The sequence below is a fragment of the Oncorhynchus tshawytscha genome, linkage group LG08 (genome assembly GCF_018296145.1).
Source record: "Oncorhynchus tshawytscha isolate Ot180627B linkage group LG08, Otsh_v2.0, whole genome shotgun sequence".
NCBI lineage: Eukaryota > Metazoa > Chordata > Actinopteri > Salmoniformes > Salmonidae > Oncorhynchus > Oncorhynchus tshawytscha.
In genome coordinates, this window is record NC_056436.1 from 2,458,712 (window position 1) to 2,471,866 (window position 13,155).

The 13,155-nt window shown below is 42.6% G+C and overlaps 1 protein-coding gene across 1 annotated transcript in view; it reads right to left on the reverse strand.

The window, feature by feature from the left end:
* LOC112237597 (osteoclast stimulatory transmembrane protein) overlaps nucleotides 1-11,994 on the reverse strand; it is an 18,652-nt gene extending 6,658 nt beyond the window's left edge. Inside the window, exons 1-4 of the mRNA XM_042325054.1 lie at nucleotides 11,893-11,994; nucleotides 11,482-11,539; nucleotides 7,179-7,473; nucleotides 4,315-4,427 (exon numbers count right to left, since the gene is read on the reverse strand). Coding sequence (XP_042180988.1) covers nucleotides 4,315-4,427; nucleotides 7,179-7,473; nucleotides 11,482-11,525 — 452 coding nt within the window. The 5' untranslated portion in view covers nucleotides 11,526-11,539; nucleotides 11,893-11,994. The remainder of the gene's footprint in view (nucleotides 1-4,314; nucleotides 4,428-7,178; nucleotides 7,474-11,481; nucleotides 11,540-11,892) is intronic.
* Nucleotides 11,995-13,155: the final 1,161 nt, after the last annotated feature.

The window sequence follows — 13,155 nt, forward strand, 5'->3', positions numbered from 1 at the left end:
TAGCACACACTTTTTTTTCCATACAGCTGGTTCTTAAAGAGTTTAGTCTGCTTCTTGATTAAATAACATCTCTCCTTCATGCTTCAGGGGAGAGTGGGGTAAGTTCAGCACAGGCGGTTGGTGGCACCTTAATTGAGGAGGATGGGCTCGTGCTAATGGCTGGAGCCAAAAGGCCAAAGGCTAAGTTGAGTCAATGGCCACGATATCCATTCTCCGTTTTTATGCGTAATATGTATAGGATTCTTGCAATGAGTCATGCATATGAACTCAACTCAGAGAGCTTGCCAACAAATTGGTCAAGAAATGGTAAGTGTTGTTGAACAGAGAGATCTACATACATCTATACTATCCTTCAGAAAGTATTCAGAACCCTTTTTCCACATTTTCTTATTATATTATATAAATAATAGGGTTAGGGGGTTAGGGGGTTAGGGTTAGGGGTTAGGTTAGGGGGTTAGGGTTAGGGGTTAGGGTTAGGGGTTAGGGGTTAGGGGTTAGGGTTAGGGGTTAGGGTTAGGGGTTAGGGTTAGGGGTTAGGGGTTAGGGTTAGGGGTTAGGGTTACAGACATATTAGGTTAGGGTTAGGGGTTAGGGTTAGGGGTTAGGGTTAGGGGTTAGGGTTAGGGGTTAGGGTTAAGGGGTTAGGGTTAGGGGTTAGGGTTAGGGGTTAGGGTTAGGGGTTAGGGGTTAGGGGTTAGGGGTTAGGGTTAGGGGTTAGGGTTACAGACATATTAGGTTAGGGTTAGGGGTTAGGGTTAGGGGTTAGGGCTAGGGGTTAGGGTTAAGGGGTTAGGGTTAGGGGTTAGGGGGTTAAGGGGTTAGGGTTAGGGGGTTAGGGTTAGGGGGTTAGGATTAGGGGGTTAGGGTTACAGACATATTCTAACATTGATCATATCTTTTTTTCCCCTCATCAATCTACACACAATACTGCATAATAAGAAAGCAAAAACTGGATTTTATTACAATAAGAAACTGAAGTATCACATTTAGATGAATATTCAGACCTTTTTACTCAGTACTTATTTGTATTTTTTTTAAACCTTTATTTAAAAGTCAGTTAAAGAACAAATTCTTATTTACAATAACGGCCCTACACCAGCCAAACCCGGACGATGCTGGGCCAATTGTGCACCACCATATGGGGCTCCCAATCCCGTCCGGTTGTGATACAGCCTGGGTACAAACCAGGGTGGCTGTAGTGACGCCTCTAGCACTGAGACATAGTGCCTTAGACCAAAGCACTTTTGGCAGCAATTACAACCTCGAGTCTTCTTGGGTATGACACTACAAGCTTGGCACACCTGTATTTGGGGAGTTTCTCCCATTCTTCTCTGCAGATCCTCTCAAGCTGTCAGGTTGGATGGTGAGCGTCGCTGCACAGCTATTTCCAGGTCTCTTAAGAGATGATCGGGTTCAAGTCTGGGCTCTGGCGGGGCCAGCCAAGGACGTTCAGATTCTTGTCCCAAAGCCACTCATACGTTGTCTTGGCTGTGTGCTTAGGGTCGTTGTCCTGTTGGAAGGTGAACCTTCACCCCAGTCTGAGATCCTGAGCGCTCTAGAGCAGGTTTTCATTAAGGATCTCTCTGTACTTTGCTCCGTTCATCTTTGCCTTGATCCTGACTAGTCTCCCAGTCTCTGCCACTGTAAAACATCCCCACAGCATGATGCTGCCACCACCATGCTTCACCGTAGGGATGGTGCCAGGTTTCCTCCAGACGTGACGCTTCGCATTCAGGCCAAAGAGTTCAATGTTGATTTCATCAGACCAGAGAATCTTCTTTCTCAAGGTATGAGAGTCTTTAGGTGCCTTTTGGCAAACTCCATGCGGGCTGTCATGTGCCTTTTACTGATGAGTGGCTTCTGTCTGGCCACTCTACCACAAAGACCTGATTGGTGGAGTGCTGCAGAGATGGTTGTCCTTCTGGAAGCTTCTCCCGTTTTAAATGTGTACTTATTTTGTTTATTTAGCCTTTATTTAACTAGGCAAGTCAGTTAAGGAGAAATTCTTATTTACAATGACAGCCTACCAAAAGACAAAAGTCATCTTGCATGGACGTAGCTGGGATAAAAAAATAAATTATAGTACAAAACACACATCACGACAAGAGAGACAGCACAACACTACATAAAGAGAGACCTAAGACAACAACATAGCAAGGCAGCAACACATGACAATACAACATGGTAGCAGCACAAAACATGGTACAAATATTATTGGGCACAGACAACAGCACAAAGGTCAAGAAGGTAGAGACAACAATACATCACGCTAAGCAGCCACAACTGTCAGTAAGAGTGTGGAGATAGAATGGTCCAGTTTGAGTGTTTGTTGCAGCTCGTTCCAGTCTCTAGCTGCAGAGAACTGAAAAGAGGAGCGACCCAGGGATGTGTTTGTTTTGGGGACCTTTAACAGAATGTGACTGGCAGAACTTGTTGTATGTGGAGGATGAGGGCTGCAGTAGATATCTCAGATGGGGGGAGTGAGGTCTAAAAGGGTTTTATAAATAAGCATCAACCAGTGGGTCTTGCGTCAGCTATACAGAAATGACCAGTTTACAGAGGAGTATAGAGGGCAGTGATGTGTCCTATAAGGAACATTGGTGGGAAATCTGACGGCCGAATGGTAAAAAACATCTATAAATTAGGTCTCCGGAATCTAGCATGGGTAGGATGGTCATCTGAATCAGGGTTAGTTTGGCAGCTGGGGTGAAAGAGGAGTGATTACGATAGAGGAAGTCTAGATTTAACTTTAGCCTTCAGCTTTGATATGTGCTGAGAGAAGGACAGTTTACTGTCTAGACATACTCCCACGTACTTGTATGAGGTGACTACCTCAAGCTCGAAACCCTCAGAGGTAGTAATCACACCGGTAGGGGAGAGGGGCATTCTTCTTACCAAACCACATGACCTTTGTTTTGGAGGTGTTCAGAACGAAGTTAAGGGCAGAGAAAGCTTTGATGTGATACGCAACTGATTGGCTCAAACGCAAAGGAAATAAATTCCACAAATTAACTTTTAAGAAGGCCCACTTGTTTATTGAAATGCATTCCAGGTGACTACCTCATGAAGCTGGTTGGGAGAATGCCAAGAGTGTGCAAAGCTGTCATCAAGGCAAAGGATGGTAATTTGAAGAATCTCAAATATAAAATATATTTTGATTTGTTTAACACTTTTTTTGCTTGCTATATGATTCCATATGTGTTATTTCATAGTTTGAATGTCTTCACTATTATTCTACAATGTAGAAAATAGTACAAATAAAGAAAAACCCTTGAATGACTAGGTGTGTCCGAACTGTTGACTGGCACGGTACATACAGCTGTAATCGCAGCAAAAGGTGGAGCTACAAAGTATTAACTTAAGGGGGCTGAATAATTTTGCACGCCCAATTTTTCAGTTTTTGATTTGTTAAAAAAGTTTGAAATATCCAATAAATGTCGTTCCACTTCATGATTGTGTCCCACTTGTTGTTGATTCTTCACAAAAAAATACAGTTTTATATCTTTATGTTTGAAGCCTGAAATGTGGCAAAAGGTCGCAAAGTTCAAGGGGGCCGAATACTTTCGCAAGGCACTGTAAATGCCATAAGTACAGAAATGGTTTGCTCAGTGGGAAATGAATATCCAACTTGTTAGTGACAACTGTGTGGAGTTTGGCATTTGTGACAGCAAAACATGTAACCCATTATATCCACATGTTTGTGAGAGTCTTCATAGCTTTTAATAATTTCAAACCATTCAGACGTTTTTTTTATAAAAAAAGACCTGGCCCGTGCCTCTTCGGGTCCCCCTTGTCTCACAAAACACCGTTGTATCTAAAGCCCTCGTTAATCACACAGCCTAGTTGGTATCAATGGATGCGGAAGAAATCAACTAATTCAATGGTGCAACCCAGAAGTCTGAAGTTCAAACGCACAAAGTTTATAAAGGGTTAGAAGTCCAAAACACTTCCATTAATATGAACATTGGTAATTGTAGTTCTTAGAACTAAAATATGAACTCTGTAGTCCAAAACACGTCCAACAATATGAACATTGGAGCACTTGATAATATCAACAGAGGGTATCACCTGTGGGAGGAGCACTTGATCATATCAACAGAGGGGCTCACCTGTGGGAGGAGCACTTGATCATATCAACAGAGGGGCTCACCTGTGGGAGGAGCACTTGATCATATCAACAGAGGGGCTCACCTGTGGGAGGAGCACTTGATCATAACAACAGAGGGGCTCACCTGTGGGAGGAGCACTTGATCATATCAACAGAGGGGCTCACCTGTGGGAGGAGCACTTGATCATAACAACAGAGGGGCTCACCTGTGGGAGGAGCACTTGATCATGTCAACGGAGCGGCTCAAGTTCCTGGTCATGTTGGGGATGCAGCTGGTCACCACAATAACCAGGGCGGTGGAGATGAGGATCTTCCTGCCCTGTTTTTAGGGTTGCAGTGATGACACCAGGAAGTATCGCCGTACCAGGAAGTATCGCCGTACCAGGAAGTACCATGGCAAGGAAACAAAACATGAAGCTGGATTCAATATCCTGAGGGAAGAAGTAAATAGCCTTGTTCGAGCCACAACCAACAACGGCTCATAGGAGCAGGAACCAACTGCTCATAGGAGCAGGAGCCAACTGCTCATAGGAGCAGGAACCAACTGCTCATAGGAGCAGGAACCAACTGCTCATAGGAGCAGGAACCAACGGCTCATAGGAGCAGGAACCTAGACAGCTTTATGTTCCAGTACACCCCCTGGACGCTAGACTATCACAGGCTCCTGAGGAAGACAGTCCTGCTATCAGAAACACTACTAGTCAATCACAGAGTCCTGAGGAAGACAGTCCTGCTATCAGAAACACTACTAGTCTCTCACAGGCTCCTGAGGAAGACAGTCCTGCTATCAGAAACACTACTAGTCTCTCACAGGCTCCTGAGGAAGACAGTCCTGCTATCAGAAACACTACTAGTCAATCACAGAGTCCTGAGGAAGACAGTCCTGCTATCAGAAACACTACTAGTCAATCACAGAGTCCTGAGGAAGACAGTCCTGCTATCAGAAACACTACTAGTCAATCACAGAGTCCTGAGGAAGACAGTCCTATCATTAGAAACACTACTAGTCTCTCACAGGCTCCTGAGGAAGACAGTCCTGCTATCAGAAACACTACTAGTCAATCACAGAGTCCTGAGGAAGACAGTCCTGCTATCAGAAACACTACTCGTCTTTCACAGAGTCCTGATGAAGACAGTCCTATCATTAGAAACACTACTAGTCTCTCACAGGCTCCTGAGGAAGACAGTCCTGCTATCAGAAACACTACTAGTCAATCACAGAGTCCTGAGGAAGACAGTCCTGCTATCAGAAACACTACTAGTCTTTCACAGAGTCCTGATGAAGACAGTCCTATCATTAGAAACACTACTAGTCTCTCACAGGCTCCTGAGGAAGACAGTCCTGCTATCAGAAACACTACTAGTCAATCACAGAGTCCTGAGGAAGACAGTCCTGCTATCAGAAACACTACTAGTCTCTCACAGAGTCCTGATGAAGACAGTCCTATCATTAGAAACACTACTAGTCTCTCACAGAGTCCTGATGAAGACAGTCCTGCTATCAGAAACACTACTAGTCAATCACAGAGTCCTGAGGAAGACAGTCCTGCTATCAGAAACACCTCTAGTCAATCACAGAGTCCTGATGAAGACAGTCCTGCTATCAGAAACACTACTAGTCTATCACAGAGTCCTGATGAAGACAGTCCTACCCTTAGAAACTGTTGGATTCTAGCTTGAAATGTACTTATTCATATTACCATACTAGAATGTATTGATTTCTTCACGTGTATAAGGAATGTTTATGTTAGGGGTAAAGATGAACTAGGGGTGTGGAAAGTTACTGACTACAAATTACTGTGAGAGAAAAGGGGAACAGAGTACATGACCGCGAAGACAACACCGCAAAATGTAGGCAGTATATCGGGCAACACATAACAGTTCTGGGAAATTACACCCCTAATCTCATCTTGACATATAAATGCCTGTTTTTGCAGCTGTATGACCCAGTGGGTTGAATACGTTTCGTTGGAGCTTTTCCTTGCCGTCCTCAGCTTATGTTGTTCTGTTATGAGCCACATGTTTTAAAGCAGGTTCTTAAAGGACTAAAGAGTTTAGTCTGCTTCGTACTTCTTTTTTTTTGCCATGAAATATGAAACCCTAATGAAACCCTAAATGAAACCCTAATTAAACCCTAATTAAACCCTAATGTGAAACCCCAATGAAACCCTAATGAAACCCTAATGAAACCCTAATGTGAAACCCTAATGTGAAACCCTAATGAAACCCTAATTAAACCCTAATGTGAAACCCCAATGAAACCCTAATGAAACCCTAATGAAACCCTAATGTGAAACCCTAATGAAACCCTAATGAAACCCTAATGTGAAACCCTACTGAAACCCTAATGAAACCCTAATGAAACCCTAATTAAACCCTAATTAAACCCTAATGTGAAACCCCAATGAAACCCTAATGAAACCCTAATTAAACCCTAATGTGAAACCCTAATGAAACCCTAATGAAACCCTAATTAAACCCTAATGAAACCCTAATGTGAAACCCCAATGAAACCCTAATGAAACCCTAATGAAACCCTAATGTGAAACCCTAATGAAACCCTAATGAAACCCTAATGTGAAACCCTAATGAAACCCTAATGAGAAACCCTTATATGAAACCCTAATGAAACCCTAATGAGAAACCCTAATGAAACCCTAATGAAACCCTAATGAGAAACCCTAATGAAACCCTAATGAAACCCTAATATGAAACCCTAATGTGAAACCCTAATGTGAAACCCTAATGAAACCCTAATGTGAAACCCTAATTAAACCCTAATGAAAGCCTAATGAGAAACCCTAATGAAACCCTAATGAAAGCCTAATGTGAAACCCTAATGAGAAACCCTAATATGAAACCCTAATGAGAAACCCTAATATGAAACCCTAATGAAAGCCTAATGAAACCCTAATATGAAACCCTAATGAAACCCTAATGTGAAACCCTAATGAAACCCTAATGAAACCCTAATATGAAACCCTAATGAAACCCTAATGTAAGCCTAATGAAACCCTAATGAGAAACCCCAATATGAAACCCTAATGTGAAACCCTAATGACAACTCTACCTGTTTGGTTCCCAGGGAGGGCACTGAGATAGAGAGGACACAGCGGACGGGGTGGAGGAGGAGCAACAGCAGGACTACTATACAGCCCCAGGTACTGGACACCACCATTGAGGGAAAGGGCTGGTAGTTCAGACTGTAGACCATCCAGACGTGTAGAAGACCTCCTATCGCTGCACCGATGATGAGACAGAAACAGAAGAGGATGAAGACCTCTAACGTGTTCGCCGGGGAAGGTTTGGAATATACACCCCATTGGAACGTCAACGTGGAAGATAGTCTTCTTTTAAAAGATGATCTATAGATTCAAAACAAATAAACAAAAAGTATATATTTTTTGTAATTTCGTTGTTCATCTTCTTGGACAGTGTTCTACCATCCTGGTCTTTTAATTAGATGTTATATTATGATAAGACTTAACACATTGGGGCGGGGGGTTAGGTAACACACTCTACCAGGATATACTTCCACACTCCATGCCCCAGGTGGCACCACTGAATCTAGGATATATAATATGAAACAAGGTTTTGATGTGTCTGTACTATATCTAGGAGATTGTTTGTGTTTTTTGGACACATGCAGCTGAAGTCGGGAAGTTTTACACCTCAGTCGAATACATTTCAACTCAGTTTTTCCACAACTCCTGACATTTCATCCTAGTCAAAATTCCCTGTCTTATGGTCAGTTAGGATCACCAGTTTATTTTAAGAATGTGAAATGTCAGAATAATAGTAGAGAGAATTATTTATTTAAACTTGTATTTCTTTCATCACATTCCCAGTGGGTCAGAAGTTTACATACACTCAGTTATTATTTGGTAGCATTGCCTTTAAATTGTTTAACTTGGGTCAAACGTGTCGGGTAGCCTTCCACAAGCTTCCCACAATAAGTTGGGTGAATTTGGTCCCATTCCTCCTGACAGAGCTGGTGTAACTGAGTCAGGTTTGTAGGCCTACTTGCTCACACACGCTTTTTCAGTTCTGGCCACAAATCTTTCATAGGATTGAGGTCAGGGCTTTGTGATGGCCACTCCAATACCTTGACTTCGTTGTCCTTCAGCCATTTTGTTACAACTTTGGAAGTATGCTTGGGTTCATTGTCCATTTGGAAAACCCATTTGTGACCAAGCTTTAACTTCCTGACTGATGTCTTGAGATGTTGCTTCAATATATCCACAAAATGTTCCTACCTCGTGATGCCATCTATTTTGTGAAGTGCACCAGTCCCTCCTGCAGCAAAGCACCCCCACACATGATGCTGCCACCCCCGTGCTTCACGGTTGGGATGGTATTCTTTAGCTTGCAAGCATCCCCCTTTTTCCTACAAACATAACGATGGTCATGATGGCCAAACAGTTATATTTTTTTCAGACCAGAGGACATTTCTCCAAAAAGTATGATCTTTGTCCCCATGTGCATTTGCAAACCGTAGTCTGGCGTCTTTATGGCAGTTTTGGAGCAGTGGCTTCTTCCTTGTTGAGCGGCCTTTCAGGTTATGTCGATATATAGGACTTGTTTTATTGTGGATATAGATACTTTTGTACCTGTTTCCTCCAGCATCTTCACATTGTCCTTTGTTGTTGTTCTGGGATTGATTTGCACTTTTCGCACGAAAGTACGTTCATCTCTAGGAGACAGAACGCGTCTCCTTCCTGAGCAGTATGACGGCTGCGTGGTCCCATGGTGTTTATACTTGCGTACTATTGTTTGTACAGATGAACGTGGTCCCTTCAGGTGCTTGGAAATTGCTCCCAAAGATGAACCAGACTTGTGGAAATCTACAAAAAAAAATTCTGAGGTCTTGGCTGATTTCTTTCCATTTTCCAATGGTGTCAAGCAAAGAGGCACTGAGTTTGAAGGTAGACCTTGAAATACATCCACAGGTACACCTCCAATTGACTCAAATTATGTAAATTAGCCCATCTGAAACTTCTAAAGCCATGACATCATTTTCTGGACATTTCCAAGCTGTTTAAAGGCACAGACAACTTAGTGTAAACTTCTGACCCACTGGAATTGTGATACAGTGAATGATAAGTGAAATCATCTGTCTGTAAACAACTATTGGGAAAATGACTTGTGTCATGCAGAAAGTAGATGTCCTAACCGACTTGCCAAAACTATAGTTTGTTAAAAAAAACTATAGTTTGTTAACAAGATCATTTCTGGAGTGGTTGAAAAATGAGTTGTAATGACTCCAACCTAAGTGTATGTAAACTAGTTGTAATGACTCCAACCTAAGTGTATATAAACTAGTTGTAATGACTCCAACCTAAGTGTATATAAACTAGTTGTAATGACTCCAACCTAAGTGGATGTAAACTAGTTGTAATGACTCCAACCTAAGTGTATATAAACTAGTTGTAATGACTCCAACCTAAGTGTATATAAACTAGTTGTAATGACTCCAACCTAAGTGTATATAAACTAGTTGTAATGACTCCAACCTAAGTGTATATAAACTAGTTGTAATGACTCCAACCTAAGTGTATATAAACTAGTTGTAATGACTCCAACCTAAGTGTATATAAACTAGTTGTAATGACTCCAACCTAAGTGTATATAAACTAGTTGTAATGACTCCAACCTAAGTGTATATAAACTAGTTGTAATGACTCCAACCTAAGTGTATATAAACTAGTTGTAATGACTCCAACCTAAGTGTATATAAACTAGTTGTAATGACTCCAACCTAAGTGTATGTAAACTAGTTTTAATGACTCCAACCTAAGTGTATATAAACTAGTTGTAATGACTCCAACCTAAGTGTATATAAACTAGTTGTAATGACTCCAACCTAAGTGTATGTAAACTAGTTTTAATGACTCCAACCTAAGTGTATGTAAACTTCCGACTTCAACTGTATTTCAGTCCTTTTTCTTTGTTGGCACAAAACCTCCCCTTCATTTGTATTGGCTACCTTCAGATGAGTTCTGGGACACTTAGTTTTTCTGTTTCGTCACTATCTGAACCAATAACAATCCACTTTGACTGGCCGACCCAGTGGTCAAGAAGGAGCTGGCCCTGGAAGGTAAGCTGGCCCTGGAAGGTAAGGTGGCCCTGGAAGGTAAGCTGGCCCTGGAAGGTAAGCTGGCCCTGGAAGGTAAGCTGGCCCTGGAAGGTAAGGTGGCCCTGGAAGGTAAGCTGGCCCTGGAAGGTAAGGTGGCCCTGGAAGGTAAGCTGGCCCTGGAAGGTAAGCTGGCCCTGGAAGGTAAGCTGGCCCTGGAAGGTAAGGTGGCCCTGGAAGGTAAGCTGGCCCTGGAAGGTAAGGTGGCCCTGGAAGGTAAGCTGGCCCTGGAAGGTAAGCTGGCCCTGGAAGGTAAGGTGGCCCTGGAAGGTAAGCTGGCCCTGGAAGGTAAGCTGGCCCTGGAAGGTAAGCTGGCCCTGGAAGGTAAGCTGGCCCTGGAAGGTAAGGTGGCCCTGGAAGGTAAGCTGGCCCTGGAAGGTAAGCTGGCCCTGGAAGGTAAGGTGGCCCTGGAAGGTAAGCTGGCCCTGGAAGGTAAGCTGGCCCTGGAAGGTAAGGTGGCCCTGGAAGGTAAGCTGGCCCTGGAAGGTAAGCTGGCCCTGGAAGGTAAGCTGGCCCTGGAAGGTAAGGTGGCCCTGGAAGGTAAGGTGGCCCTGGAAGGTAAGGTGGCCCTGGAAGGTAAGGTGGCTCGCTCCTTGGTCCATCCATGTACATTCAACACCTGGTTGCATACTCTTACTTCTCATTTGAATGTGTCAAATCAGGTTACACACAGTGAACTGGGCCTAAGACCCCTCGACCCCTCGACCACTCGAGTGCAATAATATTAGCAGTCTAGTTAATCGGTTTTGTAACAATTACATGAAACATATATAATGGCAAAAAATGTATACACTGTATAACAGACCTGGGTTCAAATACTATTTCAAATATTTCAATTTCATTCACATACGTTTTAAATTAAATAATCAGATATTTTCTATTTGAAAATAAAAGCAGTTGAATATTGGAATGTATTTGGGAAGTATTGGCATGTATTTGAAAGTACTCAAATACACAGATTATTCTCAAATACAAATAAATAGCCCCATGCATTTGAACCCAGGTCCTAGGAGTATTTAAAATAATGTATTTGGAAATAAGCACTTGAAAATATTTTCAAATTGTAGACGACTTTGAGGAAATAATTTTCAAATAATTTCAAGTATTTCCAATAAAAGTAGTTCATTTTGGCCACATTTCTTTGATAATAATCAAATAAACAGAAAGTAGTTATTTCCATAACAAATAATCAAATCCACGTGTAGTTGAACTCAGGTGTGATTATTAACTCTGGACTCACAGGAATCCTGAGGCTCGGTGTGGACCGCTGGAGACAGCCTCCATGAGGACTTCAATGACTGGGATCAAATCAACAACAACATAATGGGTGAAATATTCACAAATTGGTACAATTTAATTTTTTTAATTCAAAAATTAAAATAAACATGTAAACGTAAATATTGAACAATGGTGTTTTCTGTGTTTTAAATAAAACAAAATTGGTTCAGCCAATATAACATTTTAACAATTAGTTCTGCTATTATGTCTACAGATATTCATATGAATCATAGTTTATTATCTACCTTCAGTTCTCTGGCACATTGATGTGTTGAGTGTAGAATCTATGAATTCTAGTTTATAACCTACCTTCAGTTCTCTGGCACATTGATGTGTTGAGTGTAGAATCTATGAATTCTAGTTTATAACCTACCTTCAGTTCTCTGGCACAGTGCTGTGTTGAGTGTAGAATCTATGAATTCTAGTTTATAACCTACCTTCAGTTCTCTGGCACAGTGCTGTGTTGAGTGTAGAATCTATGAATCATAGTTTATAACCTACCTTCAGTTCTCTGGCACAGTGCTGTGTTACGTGTAGAAATGCCCTTGGTTGTCCAACTCAAGAGACCGATTGATTTATATACAGCCCTGAGGGGTTCCTCTTTTCTGGCCATGGGCAGGCTGAAACACTTAAGTAATATGTTGATGAATACAGGGTCTGAAAAACATTCATTTCTACTGTGTTGAAATGGAACTTCAGATGTCCTGTGTGTCAGACATTAACTGGTATGACTGTGTAATAAGGCAGTAGTAGAAAGCCAGCACTCAGGCTAGAATGAAAGACTGCCGTAGAAAGCCAGTACGAGGGTTAGCACTCAGGCTAGAATGAAAGACGGCCGTAGAAAGCCTGTACGAGGGTTAGCACTCAGGCTAGAATGAAAGGCGGCCGTAGAAAGCCAGTACGAGGGTTAGCACTCAGGCTAGAATGAAAGGCGGCCGTAGAAAGCCAGTACGAGGGTTAGCACTCAGGCTAGAATGAAAGACGGCCGTAGAAAGCCTGTACGAGGGTTAGCACTCAGGCTAGAATGAAAGGCGGCCGTAGAAAGCCTGTATGAGGGTTAGCACTCAGGCTAGAATGAAAGAGTACCGTAGAAAGCCTGTACGAGGGTTAGCGCTCAGGCTAGAATGAAAGACTGCCGTAGAAAGCCTGTACGAGGGTTAGTGCTCAGGCTAGAATGAAAGACTGCCGTAGAAAGCCTGTACGAGGGTTAGCACTCAGGCTAGAATGAAAGGCGGCCGTAGAAAGCCTGTATGAGGGTTAGCACTCAGGCTAGAATGAAAGAGTACCGTAGAAAGTCTGTACGAGGGTTAGCGCTCAGGCTAGAATGAAAGACTGCCGTAGAAAGCCTGTACGAGGGTTAGTGCTCAGGCTAGAATGAAAGGCGGCCGTAGAAAGCCAGTACGAGGGTTAGCACTCAGGCTAGAATGAAAGACTGCCATAGAAAGCCAGTACGAGGGTTAGCATTCAGGCTAAAATGAAAGACTGCCGTAGAAAGCCAGTACGAGGGTTAGCACTCAGGCTAGAATGAAAGACGGCCGTAGAAATTTTGAGGGTTAGCGCTCAGGCTAGAATGAAAGGCAGCCGTAGAAATTTTGAGGGTTAGCACTCAGGCTAGAATGAAAGACGGCCGTAGAAA